Source organism: Strix aluco, chromosome 15, assembly GCF_031877795.1.
Source record: "Strix aluco isolate bStrAlu1 chromosome 15, bStrAlu1.hap1, whole genome shotgun sequence".
Classification (NCBI taxonomy): Eukaryota; Metazoa; Chordata; class Aves; order Strigiformes; family Strigidae; genus Strix; species Strix aluco.
Window position 1 is genome coordinate 21,324,295 of NC_133945.1, and position 14,078 is coordinate 21,338,372.

The following is a 14,078-nucleotide window of genomic DNA, read 5'->3' on the forward strand; positions in this document are numbered from 1 at the left end:
AAATGTAGTGCCTTTAAAGACAGATAACACAGGGCTGCTGTGAATGAAACAGTAACAGGGAGCTGAATCAGACGTCAGGAAATAATGGCTGTCAGTTACACACTATGACATGACAATCCAAACTTTTTCATATGAAGAAAAATAAACAAGACCAAAATTAACTTACGAGTTATTAATAGAAGCTGAGAAACTGGTTTCAAATTGTCAGTGCCCTTTCAAGTACATCAAAGATAATACAACCACTTCATGCATGTGCATGTTCGGCTCACAGCAGTGCACACTATGTTATTAAGCCTCTAAGAAGAGAACAAAAATACCCTTACTGGTTATGCTGCGTTGTCATAAATGCTCATCTTTAATAATGTAGGATCTTCTGCAGCTGAAATATACTTCACTCCATTCATGCTGGCAGAAAGACAGTTGATATTGCAGCAGATTTCCAGAGACAATTGCTCATTTGTTCAGGGCATCCATTTATTTTACAGGTGAATAAAACAGCATTCATTCTTTCACTAGCATTAATAAGAATGGTAAAGGCCAACTGAAATTGGGCTGGTAAATGCTGGTGATAATGTGCAAGCTGGATGCAAAAAGCAAGAACTTCCCTATGCCAACAAAACTACTTTTCTCAGTAGCTCAGCTAATAGTGCAGACAGGATGATGCTTATTTCCATGTGAACAGTGGAAGGGAGCTGAGAAGAAAATTAAATTCCTGAACAGTACTGTAGGCACGTACAATAACAATTATTCCCTTGAACAGCAGCTGTGCAGACTGCTGGGGTGTTTTCAACCAGTGCTTTAGAACTCAGTGCCGGAACGCCAGTGAGCAGCCATCTCAGCGACAGCTTTGCTGTGCACCGAAGTAACCCAGCCCTGCAAGCAGACAGCGTATATTGAAAGCTGATACAGCTCAATAAATTTTTTTCAGATTGTTTTGCAGAGATTTAGCTACAAGTAGGATACATCCTCACGACTGGTGTACCTGGCGTGGCACTAATTTCTTCTCAGTTAAATTTCTAAGCAGAAACCTATTATCTGTATTCACCCTTTTTTTATCAGTTTGCTATGAGGGATGCATCTGCATCTTTCTAATTTTAGCCTGTATGCACTGGAAATTGGAAGTAGAAACTAGCCATAATGTTTTCAAATGCAGGTATGCTAAATGTACTCCAGAGTTCAAAAGTAGTATTGTAAGCAAGCGTCTTACTCTTGTGTTTCTTACTGATGCCAGTAATGGGACTTTGAAATGTTAAAAACACTTAAGATATTAAAAAATACTTTCTTGCCATTAATGATGACAATTAAATAATTTCACTTCCATTTTGAGGAATTTTCCAATTTTCACTTTTGCAGTGTTTGGGCTACGAAGGCCTCACAGCAACGCCAGCTCCACCCTCCCCGCAGGGAATGCCTGGGAGAATGCAGATCTGTTTACTATGAATTTTGTCTGCTCTCAGCTTCGTTCTTTCTTGACGTTACTGTTCTTGATTCTCTTCCATTATTCCCTGTCAGTCCTTTGACCGGTTTGATTTTTCTCAATTAATTTCTGGGATATTTTTACCGAAGTCAAGTACAGTAACACGAGAGTGTGGCTCATACATTCTTTGCTCTTCATTTCGGGTATTTGAAGTTAGAAGCTCTCTGTGTACTTTTTGGATTAAGCTGTATGTTCCCATAAATCAATTTCTAGATAGGTTTGCAAGTGCTGGATACTTTTCCATTACCTCCCTCAGCGTACTAAAGTCAGTGGAAGGATAAGAGAAAGGTCTATCTTACTCTATGGTGGTTATTTACACATTTCTTTGCCGTCAGTCTCAGTAGTTATTGACGGCCCAAAGTCCGGAGCAGCGCTGAGCGTGCCGCAGCGCCCAGGACCCCAAAGAGCTGCCCCACATAGGGAAAAACAGGCATGGAAATGTATGTTATGTTCTTGTCTGTGCCGCGTCCTGCATTGCTCGGAGAAGCGACCGTCCTTTTCTGTAGGATGTTTGATGAGATAGCACATGGAATTCCGCGTATCTTCTCAGGATAACCAAGAACTGCAGTGGCACGCTGAATCCAAAAGGGATCGCCTGGCCAAAGGGTGCCCTACCAAAGGTCACCCTGGCCCCAGGCACTGCCCTCGCCGGGCTCGAGAGAGCCTTTCGCTAAGCGGCCCTTGGGCAGGGGCTGCCCCGGGGGCCGGCGGCCTTGCGCGGGCTCGGCCTGGCGCGGGGTCGGCCGCAATGTCAGGGCGCCGGCCGGTCGCCTCCCCCACCCCGTTGCTAGGGCGGTTGCTGCGGCGCCATGTTGGGGGAGCGCGGCGACCCGGAAGTGCTGCCCGGGGCGGGGTTTCCCTTCCTGTGCGGCGGGGCCGGACCCGGCCGGGTTAGGAGGCAGGAAATGGCGGCGGTGCTGCAGCAGCAGCTGCCGGGCCCTCCCGCTCCGCAGTGCCGGGCCCAGGCCGCCTAGAGCCGCCGCGCCAGCGCCGGGCCCGGGCCGCAGCCACGCCGGGCCGGACTCCGAGCACTTTACATACATGAGGTAGCGGGTGGGGCCGGGCGGCGGGAAGGGCGGGCGCCGCCGAGCCGAGGCGTCGGCGGGGGCTCGGCCGCCGCGGGCGGGGGAGGGGCCGGGCGGCGGGGAGCCCCCTCCGCGCCCCGGGGCGGCCCAGGCGGGGCGGAGAGGGGGGGGGGGAGCGGCGGCCCGGGGCTGGCGGCGCCTCCGGCGGCGGGGGACGGGGGTGCGGGCTGCGGCGCGGCGGCGGGCGGGCTCCCCGCGGGAGCGGTGCCGCCCGGGCGGGAGCCGGCGGGAGGGGCCGGTCCGCGGAGGGGCCGCGGCGTTTGCCCCAAAGCGATGTTTTCCCTGCGGAGCTGAGCTTTGACCTCCTGTGCTCGTTATTGTTTGCTCCTGCGGAGCTGGCAGCCCTTTGTAGCCGCCGATCTTTGTAGGCTGGGAGGGCGAGGAGGGCTTCCTCTTCTCGCTGCTGTATTTTAAACAACTTCTCAGGCTTAAGTGATGCAGCAGAATTGTTTTCCTTGAAGTACTTGAAAGGATTAAGCAGAGGTTGTGTAGTAGCGAAGGAGCGCTGGCTTTGGTTATGCTCCGCTTGCCTCGCTGTCCCTGGGTAAACATATCATTTGATTACTTGGCAATCTGTGGTCTCCCCGTTTCCTCCTGACAAATCAACATATGGAGCTCAGTGTGTATCTTAACCCCGCTCCAGTTTTATTTTTTGCTTTGTGCTGCATTACTGTTGACATGGAAACCAACACCACTTTCTGTTCCAGAGAATTGGAAGCTAAAGCTACCAAAGAAGTCGAAAGAAAACTAAGCAGGTAAGATACTCATTTAAATTCACTCCTACAGTTTAGAACGAGAGTTGGCCTTGGGCTAGAAATCATTGTGGGCTTTATTTGGAGCTTTAATCTCGTGTTAATTGTAAGGATAAAAAACACCCTGAATTTAAAATGTCCTCTATTGCATGGAGAATTCTCTGCAATTTTAGTTAATTCAGTCGACTAAACACCTTGTTAGCATTGTTTCTTTTGCATAATAACAATATCAGGTTCTGTAATAGAGTTTCTTTAATAGAGTAGGTTTTTGAAGATAAAAATAACTTTTCTGTCCTAAGTTGTGGTACCTAACAGTAACTAAAAAAAGAATGAAGGATTTGTTTGGTTTTTCCTATAAAGTTCAGGCAAATATTGCTGGGAGGCAAGAAGTACTTGGTTTTGGCAAGAAACTTGCTTTGAACTCAAACTGTATGTTGCCATATAACTCTTAGGTCCTTGCTTCTTTTTCCATGAAGAGTTAAAGGCAGTGGATTTCCCAATAGCAAGTTTTTATTTGAGAACTTTGTAGAATGGGCAGTTCCTTTTTTCAGTTGCTTAGCTCAAGAGTAAAGTTATGTGGAATTAAGAATTCTGTGCCAGTAATATACATCACTTTTGTATTTAAGAAGTTATTTCTTCTGCACCTTTTATTTTTAGTACAGTGACTTTCTTGCAAATATCTACGTCTTTCTGTTGTTTACATTCTTTTGATTTTGACTTTTGTCCTACTTTCTTTTTGTGTTCTTTTTCAATTTGACCTTAAGGGGACTTTTGCTAGTGAACTTTTAAAGGGACCTCTGCTAGGGCCGTTTGCAATATGCTGAAACCCTGAATATAACTGACAGAATATTAGTTTCTGGTTCCTTGCTTTTTTTACTTGTTTACCGTGCCTAATCAGTCTCCAACTTCCAGACTGATTTGTGATTGCACTGTGAAAACAGATTGGCTTTCCTCTGCTGTCAGTGTGTGTCTTCCTTTTTTTGGTAATATGCTTAAGTATGAATAATTTTTCCCATTTTGTTGTTGAAATACATAGAATCTTTAAGATTCTTACCATATTGCTTTAAGAACACTTACCATATTGCTTTTAAATACAACGTCAAGGTCATTGCTAAAGGGACTCGAGAATGATTTCAAATTGCCACTCTTTAAGTAATCTGTCCGCAAAAGGTTCCAAAATGCTGTGTAAAAAAAAAAAAAAAAATTAAATCATTACTGTTCTGTGAAAAGCACGCAGTGCATATTTGATGCCAGAAGCAATTTCAGAACTGTGTTGTTTAGATGGACAGAGTGCTAAGTTCAAAACGACATTCTGATACAAGTCTTAGGGAGTCAGTAGATCTTCACATTTTTATGACGTTAAGAGAGATCTCTTGTCACTATCTGCCACCCCTGCCAGCATGACAAGAAGTGAAAGTAAACTAGAGAACTGCCTGAACCCGGTGCTTCCTGGGGGATGGGGACAGAGCAAGGTTTGCTGAGTAAATTCTGATATGGAATGGGTCTCCGTGTTTTCTGGCACAGAGGTGTAGGTTTTATTCATTTAAAAGATTCAGATCTGGTTTTAAGTTAACATCAATATACCAGCTGTTTTCAGAAACCTGTATTTTAAGTGGTTTATGTTTAGTGAGGGAGTTTTCATCATGTGAGCACATAGCCTGATAAAACTGTGGCCTGCCTACTCAGGATAGGCCTGATTAATTGGTTTAGTGCTGTAGAACTCAACAGATAGCCCTCATTCTTTCTCTAATGTCATTATTTATGATCTTATTAAATTTGCAGTGACCTAGTCAAATTGTAAAAGAGCAAATATCTTTTCCTGGGAAAGGTAAATAGACCTATGCTACAGTTTTTCTTAATGTAAAATTGCATAGTGTGTATATAGACGGTAGGCTCCATGGGACGTTGGCATGGCTTCATGTATGTTCTGAAGTCACCTTTGGAGTTTATGCTTTTAAATGAATGGGTAGCAAATATTTATTATTTTACTAGGAATATTGGCTTAGACTGCAGGTTTGCGATAGGATAAGTATTATAGCTTTTACTGCAGCTTGCTTGTCCAGTTGGAGTGATGCTGTTTTAAACTCGGGATTAGCAATTTGACTTGTTTGCCCTTTTGGAAAAGAATCTTCATTTGGTCTGTGTTCGCTTTCAAATGCATACACGCCTAGTCCTATGCAAATATTCCTGGTCTCAAAAATAAGATTAGTGCATGATTTGCAACAGTAATTCACGTAAATGTATTGCACACTGTATTGTTGCGTAACGTTTCAAGTTAAATGTCACCTGTTCAGTCTACCGCTGAACAAGAACTGTCCGTTACTAACTGGAGGAATGTAAGAGTTAAGTTTGGTTAAATTCGGGACCAGTAAAGATCACCATTTAGTTCCTCTGCTTTAAGAAATAACTCTTTAATTCTGTTTGGTAAACAGGGCTTTCCTGCCTCATTTATGTGGAACTGAGAGAAGGTAAATATCTGAAATATGTTTACAATTTCTTTTTCCAAACACAGGAGCTTGACTCTTCCTTCACAAGCATGCAAATTAGAGGGAAAAGTCACACACTGCTTTCATTCACCTGTGTGTCCGCTCCAGAGATTCCATCTGCATTGGTTGCAGACTGTCCATGTTCTGGGAGAGCAAAGCATTTTTGCCTAAAATCATATGTACCTCTAGATTTCATCCATGTATTCCACTAAGCTACTACTGTACAATTTTATTTTCTTTTACTCTTCCATGTTAGAATAACTATCATATTTCCATGAGGCTTTCCTTATCTGCTGTAGAAAAAAAAAATGAGATGGCTCAATGATAGGGGCGTGGAGAAACAGTGTCAAATGTAGTCATTTCTGTTGATAATTAAGCACTTGATTTTCTGTTGGGTTTTTGGGGGGTGTGGGTTTTTTCCTGATAAACTTCTTACAGGAAGAGTTTATTGCAGAGAGACAGCATTCTATTCATACTTTTCAAGACCTTTAGAGATACTTAGGCAAAATTATGCATTCCTTTCTCCTCTACACACATTTTTCCAGGTCATGCGTAATTCTCAGGTTATCCCCATAAGGTAACCTGCGTTTACTGTTTCGTTTTCTAGACTTAAAGCAAATCTGCTGTGCAGGACAGTTCTTGTCTCTCCGTTAACAAAACTGTAACAGTCTAGAGTATGGGTGGTCTTACGGTTCAGATGCTGGGCTGGAACAGTTGTTTGGGTTTGTGCATCTGTTACAGATCTCCTACGCGACCAGTGCGATTATGGAGAAGCAGTTTCATCGATCTTCTCCAGTTCATCGTTTGTTAAATGAAGACAGGGATTGTTTATTGCTGCTACTGAAGTCTTGTGTATTTAGATGATAAACTTCTTGGGAAAGAGATTTGTCTTTTGTATGCTTATGTAGCAGTGAATGTCTCAGATGAAACTTCAGGGCAGAACTGTAACACACATTGTTCCAGAACTGTGGCGTATTTACAGTGCTTGTAGTTTGGATCACAGTTCTGTTGAGCCAGCTTCTGCACGGGGAAAACGGGAAGGGTGAGTGTGTTCCAAGTAAGTGGTGGTGGTAGACATGGTAGGTAGAATTCTGTCACTTCACTTTTAGGGTGATAATTTAGAGGCTAAGGTATTTAAAAGCAAAAAAAATAAAGTAGCTGACACACATTTACTAATTAATTATTCATTGAAGTAATTGTTTCAATTTTTAGCTTGGCAGCACCTCTTCTATACGTTAATGGCTGGAAAGAATTAACACACATACATGACGTGTGTAAATAAGTGTTTTTGTTTTGCTATCGGTGCCTGAGGCTTTCTTTGCTCCTGTGTAATATGCTGAGTGGTTTTAGTTGCCAGAGCATTTCCATTTAAGGCGCTGGTGGGTTTTGTTGGGGGTTTTTTGTTAACTTCTAAGTACTGGTTTCTATTCCATAAACTTGAAGAGTGCTCTTTTTGGTGTAGTAAGCTATTTTGTGGAAAGGAATAAAGGAATTGGAGGATCCATTTTTAATCAAAGTACACATTTTATAATTGATTCTTGTATAATGATGGCTTAGTAGAAAAGCTAGCTTTTTTTTTTTGTAGAAACAGACATAATTTTTATTGGCAGTTGTATCTAATTGCATAATTTCAAAAAATTTAAAGATTAGGGAACTTGTAGGCCACAATACGGAAAAATTATCAAAGCTTAAAGTCTCAGCAGTGTGTTTGGAAGTCTGTGCAGGGTAGCAGATGTAGATTGAATACGTAGTGTGTTCACACACGTTTGCTGTCTTTGCAGAATTGTAAAAGATCTTTCAATTCCAGATACTTAAATGTAGTTACCTGGCAGTGTTCCACCTGTAGCACTGCAGGCTAAGTTATAACTAGAAGAAAAGCAAATGGTGGAAAGGATTTATTTGTTTATTTTTCCACAGATTTATTTTATATATTCATCACTGGAAATTTCAGAGTGGTTTCAAAAGGCACTGTGTCTAATTACTTCTAATTCTTACTTTTATCTTTACTCCGTGTAGTAAATGGGTAGGAGGTAAACATCCCTGAAGGGCTAACGCAGAAGTTGGTGGTTGGGGATTCATTAGCTGCTGTGCTACCAGTGTCTCCTGCTTCCCGTGTCAATACATAGGCTGAGCGATGTGCATCCTTTTGAGAAGGATGAGAGGCCTGGTAAATAGCTTTTGACCTGCAGTTAGTAACACAGGGCCAGGAAGAGCTTGGCTAGTTGTTTAACTGGTCTCCTTTGCCCAGCGGGCAGGTGCTTCCCCTGCGTGACCCCCTGCCCGGTGTCGGTCAGGACGGGGCAGTGCTGTGCTGCTGAGGTGTTCAGCGTGTGGAGGGGCCATTGCGGTGACACCGAAAACCCCGGCGCAGTCTGTGAGGGTCTGCTGTGCTTCAGCCCCCGAACGTGCCCAGCCTCGGGGCTCCTGGAAGCGGTTGCTGGCGATGGAAGCAGCCTCTTTAAAAATGTGCGAGCACCATCTTGTGGGGCAGCGGGAGGGAAACGTGGCTTGGCAGTGGGGTTCGGAGCTCCCTGCCTGACTGCGGGAGCATCCCAAGCGGCGCTGGCATCTCCTGCAGCAGCGTGGAGAGGCCTCGCCCCGCTGGAGCGAGCGCCCTTCTGCTGCGTGGGTGCCTCCGCTCTGGGGCACGCTGGGTGACTGGCGGTAACGCCGAACGGCGACCTGCTTTATTGCAGTGTTGAGATTTGCTGTGTGCGTGTAATAAATGCTTTCACTCAGAGATAAATATTGAGTTCAAATCATAATAATGCAGCGCTATGTCTTAGATCTTAATTTGTGTCAGAATTCTTCTCGTACCCATAATTTCCTCAGTGAGGTGACTAGAATTGTAATTTTATTGTGGCATAATGTGTTTCCCTTTCACATATTATAACAGCAGAGATAGCATGCTGCACAAACATTAATTACTGCATCCTCAGTGCATCTTCCAGGGCAAATGTGGGTATACTTGATTCTCCTGTTCCACAGCATAAGAATTGAGGTTAAATATGTCTATTTTAGCCCAGATATTTTGGCAATGAAAGCTGAAGCTTTTGAAATTATAGATTAATAGAACTTTTTTTGATAATTTAATAAGTAAAATACGATTTGATATAAATATTACCTGAAATGTTCCAATTCTGAGCATGGCAGCTTTTTTCCAGTTCACAAACCAAATAACAAGTTGAACCATACAAAAATAAAATCAGAATGGTCAAAACTTAAGACAAAGAAGTAGTAATGAATGCTGACTATAGAAGTAAGAATGTAGCTGTTCTTCATTTAATGGCATGTGATTATGATAATGAAGTGAAAGACTTCATATCAGAAATCACCCAGAATTGCAAGGTACTTTCTGTCTTGCCAAAGTGATACCTGTCCTAGAAGCTTAAAAAGTACTTTCTTTTTTCTAATGGCTTAATTCAGGAAAGTGTTTTGGTAATTTGATGTTTTTTTTCCCCTTATACAAACAAGAATTGTGCTGAGGTATACAATTAGAGGAAAAAAAAAATAATAGTAAATATTTATCTGACAGTCTGTTTAAAATTATGCAGATAATAGTGGCTTCTACATTTATGTTCTCGGAGCCATCAAATGTGCAGTCTCTCCTGAGATCAAGATCTGTTTTCATTTGGTTTCACTTGAAAATAAAGCACCTTTCAAGTCAAGCTATTTAAACTTGAAGGCCTTTGCTCCAGTCTCAAATGTGAATTTCGTATGGTGTGGGTATTTTATTTTCAGTTCATCTGAATTGAAAAATAAGGTTTGCATTTCTGCTAAGACCATTTAACCTTGAGCAAGCTAATCCAATTATATAGGAGGAAAAGGAAATTCCCTGTACGTGTGTGTTAGTGAAAATTGGATGGCTGATAGGGGAAATAATAGAGGTCTGTTTATATATTCATGTTGTGAATCCGAATTCTCAGTCGTTGCTTTTCGCTTGGCCAGCTGATGGACGAAGTGTGCTGCTACAAACATTTCGCTGTACGAGGTGGTTGGATCAAATCTACCCAGGTGTAGGGAAAAGCCCAGCAAAACAACTTGTTAATTTTCTGCCTTTGTCTTGTTACACTGTGAGACTGGATTCCTACTATTTCTTGTTATGTGCTGTGAAGTAACATGAAGCTGCTGATAGTTTGTACACAAAAAATAATAGGGCAGGAATAGGTAGCTATTAAAGTCTAAGATGATAAATGGGAAATACTACGTAACTTCTGTTTCTCAAGGAGTAGCATTAAAAATGTAGCTTGTTTGTTATATGTTCTAATGGGTGTTGGAATCTGATGCATAAATACTCTCATTTGCTGTCTGTTGAGAGGGCTGTGTATGAATGTGTTAGAAAGAATAAAGGAAATTTGTGCTTTCAGCTGTCAGAGATGGAAATTGAGGAATTCTCCTTTAGGCTGTGATGACTTAATAGGGAAATCTGAATTTGTAGTTCAGGTTTATGTTTATGTAAGAGGGTAGAGGGAATAGGACTACCTTGAAAGAGTCAGTTTTCAGTGAAGAACAGAGGCAGTAAGGGCTTCACTGTTATTTAATTGTACAGTGGGTTAGTTTTGCTTTCCAATCACTGAGATTTAACATTATAATGGTAATCTAATATTCTTTTAAAAACTTGTCGTGAACTATACAGGTGGGTAATTTCTTTTCAGGGGTCACGTAGGGTCCTGATATTAATCATAGGGGGTTTTTTAGGTGTTCTAGGCTGGCTTTGTAATCTAAGATCAGTTTTTCTTAAATACATGAAAATAGAATGATCACAGTGTCATAATTTAGGAGTTTGATTGTTCCTGTGTGGAAACACAAAAAGGTGCTCTGGTAGAATATTCCAGAGATATTGGTATGTTGTTTGTTAGCATCTGTATTCTAAAAATGAAATGTAATCTTGTTGATTTAGCTGTAGCAGGATTGATGAGTTTTTTTCTTTTTCTCTGTGAAAATACTATTTTGCATTCTGCTTGCTCTTTAAAGTGCTATAGCTTTCTTCTAAAAGCTGAATGATTTTTCAGTTAATGTAGTTTTTGCGTGTGACACACTGAAATTTGTTATACAAAACAAGTTGCTAGTGGCTTTCTTAACTCTTAGAATTCTTCTCAGGTTATTAGAAATCCTGTAAAAAGCCTTTTGTTCCAGTAGTGTACCATCCTGCACCGTTGACACTTCCTACATCAGAGGTGTTCAGCCTGTGCCCATAACTGCTGTGGCAGTCGGGAGGGAGCTGGGCTGTTTCCCCGGGGCCACCCAGCCTAGCAGAGGCAGGTTTCAGCCTGGTTGATGGTGTCTCCCAGCAGCAGCTCCGTGGTTCCAGGGGTAAGTCTGGCAGCTCATCCCATCTTGCACTGATGTGCACAGCCAGTGCTGGGCACCCCAGGAAGGAGAGCGACCAGAACAGGCTGATTGATGCTCTGGATCGTAGCTTACTCCCTCCTCGGATCTAAGCAGCCTTCAGCACAGGGGACATCATGAGAAGGTGACAGGAGTTCCCGCTGCACAGCCTGCTTGTGACGGTGTGTTTTCCTGGGGTGATCCGGGGCCCTGCTCACAGAACCTGTGCGTGACCTGGTGCTTCTGGGAGGTGCTGGCCCAGCAGCAGCGTGTGGGGTAGCTGTGCGTGATGCACAGAGGCAGTGAGATGGTGAGAGGAGAAGGGCTGCAGGCACAACTCTTCCTGCCCAAGGGAGGAAAATACGGTACTTGGCCTTTTCAGTTGGGCTAGAGGTCACTTATTCTCAGTGGTACTTCAGGAAGTGGTGTCTTCCTGAATAGCGCACCGGTGACGACTCTTTGTACAGAAGTCAGCTGTAAACGAGTCGTGTCTTCTATCCAGCATGAACTGTGATATATAGAAGCTATTTTTTCTAGACTGAATTCAGACCCACATGCTTCTTGTATTGTTTACCAATTCCAATTGCCTCTTAAAAATTGGACTATTCCAAATTAACTCAAAAGTGGGGGTCAGTGTTACCAACTTCAGTTTGGTTACAAATGCTCAGGATGCAAGACAGTGAGGGACAAAACTGCCAAATGTGTCACCTTTATGGGGCACAGATGTCGCTGCAGGTTAATTGTTACCTCAAACTTGCAAACCATCCAAGGAATTGCTTTAAATGAAACTGGCCAGCTGGAATTGTTTTCTGTAGTTACGTGACTAAGCTCTTAGTTGTCTATGAAACAATTTTTGAGACCTAATTGCAAATGCAAGATTGCTTTTTGCAGTAAGACAGTCCTCAATGAATCTTGCAGCCAGATTAAACTATGCTAAAATGCAGAATAGCCATGATGTGTTTGATGGTTTGTGATTTGTCTTACAGTGCAACTAAAATACAGAGGGGTCTCAGAAATACCATTTTTAGGGTGGTTTTTTTTTCATATCTTAACACATCAGAAGCAATTCTTTTAAAGAAGAAATAAGTAATGCTTGTTCTCTGTTAGTAGAAAATCTTGAAAGACAGAATTCAATTTGTGGAAACTTTTTAGAGCAGTGGTCTGTCTGTAGCACATTACTGTATATGTAGGGTGGAAAGAATACTGGTATTGTTTGACTGCTCATTGTCAAAGCATGCTGCAGCTCTAGGCTGGGAAATACCTGCAGTGTCAGACTGCTTTTGTGAACACATGCAGCGTGAGTTGACGGGTACTTGTAACTGTCACCCTAAAAGTGGTAGAGGAGAAAAGAAATGCTGGATATACAATAAATCAGTGTTATTCCAACAGAAGGGAGCACTGGGAAAAGAAACAAGTAGAGGATGAAATCAGATTTGCAGTGAGAACAAAGATCTTGGCAAGTAGGGATGAAAAACAGTTTCTGTTTGTATTAGTTGCTCTACAGATACATGTAGCCAAGCTCCAAAGGTTTTCTGTTTACAGAGAGAAATCAGAGAAGATATTTGTGATTAAATAAAGAAATACTTGTTAATTTTGTGAATATAAAACTTTCCTCCCTCCAGACAAATTGATTTTTACCATCTAGATAAAGCAAAACTGTTGTCTGGCAGTATTAATAAAAATAGATTTGAGAAAACTGCTTCAGTTACCCAAAATGTAATCATACGATTTTTTTTTTTTTTGTCTTGTGTTGATAGTCTCGGAAGTTTCTGTGCCCTATAAATATTTTAAATATTGCTGGCTTTTTTCTTCCACAGTCAATGTCATGTGAAAATACTACCTTATCTCTTTTTGTTTGAAACTAATATTAATAGTAGCCAAGCGGCCGCAAGCTTTGAACTTTAAACGGAAGTGTCGTTACTGCGACATTGTCCTTACTGGGAGGAGAACCACTTTCAACATCTTGCTGAAGACTCTGACAGTGGGACGGAAGAACAGTTTTAATGTTTAAAGGTAGAACTCAAATGAGCAGCAAGAACGTTGCCACATCCCGTTCCAAGTGTCACGGAAGTTAGGACTTGTCTGAAGGACATGGTTTGCCCAGTGAGAGGGTAGATGTGTGGTGGAGTTGGTGGTAAGATTCAGGACATCAGAGGGATGTATGGTGGATATACGCTTTAGAAAGAGATCTGGAAAAACATTTTCAACCTATTTTTTTTAATCTCATCCACCTGACTATATGATCAGGGCTCGTGGGCCAAAACTTTCCAAGTTTTCGAACTTGGAAGCATTCCTGACCCTGAAAGAGCAAAGAAGACTCCTGCAAGTTGGCTTTCTAGTACATAAAAATGCTTCAGTCTCCAAATCTCAAACTTTGAAGTAACTGAATATTTGTATGTTAGTATGTTCCCTCTCTCTCTGCCTAACAAAAACAAACCGCCGCCACTGTTTTATTTTTATATTCAGCTTTATTGTTACTTTCTAAACTTCAGAATCCTTCTTTCTGTGAGCAATTGTTTTTATTCCCATGTATGAAACAACTAACTGATCTTCTGTTGCACATTCCGTGTTGTCATGAGCTTTTTGCACCATTAGCCCAAGGGCTTTTTTGCCTGCTTGTTGCCACGGTCTCTTCTGTCAGTTGTGTTTGTGTGTTCGTTCTCATTCTTATCAAGAATCACTGCATCTCTCCAAGCATGGCCTTAAAGGAAAGTTTATTTTTGTTATCCTGAAATTTGTATCAGATGTTAATTCCTACCGACCCTGATAGCTTGCAAGTGTGCTTGCATGTCTTCAGTTCTTTCTGCTTTTTATACTCTCCATGTTCTCCCTCTTGTCTTGCCTTCACTGAAGTCTGTTGTTAAACAACATAATCTGGAAAGTGGTGTTGCTGCTGTGTGTTCTGTTTTAGCGCGTGAAATGAATCAAGTGAATTTAAACTAATGTAATA

The 14,078-nt window shown here is 42.0% G+C and overlaps 1 protein-coding gene across 5 annotated transcripts in view; it reads left to right on the forward strand.

Moving 5' to 3' along the window:
* The first annotated feature begins 2,372 nt into the window (after window positions 1–2,372).
* Window positions 2,373–14,078, forward strand: part of TNRC6A (trinucleotide repeat containing adaptor 6A) — a 52,290-nt gene continuing 40,584 nt past the window's right edge. For 3 of the 5 annotated variants that reach the window (XM_074841196.1, XM_074841201.1, XM_074841202.1), the window contains exons 1-3: window positions 2,373–2,523; window positions 3,270–3,317; window positions 5,747–5,782. In XM_074841196.1, the coding sequence (XP_074697297.1) occupies window positions 2,519–2,523; window positions 3,270–3,317; window positions 5,747–5,782 (89 nt within the window). In that variant the 5' untranslated portion in view covers window positions 2,373–2,518. Of the gene's footprint in view, window positions 2,524–3,225; window positions 3,318–5,746; window positions 5,783–14,078 lie in introns of those variants that run through there. The other 2 variants (XM_074841197.1, XM_074841199.1) reach the window with 2 other exon arrangements.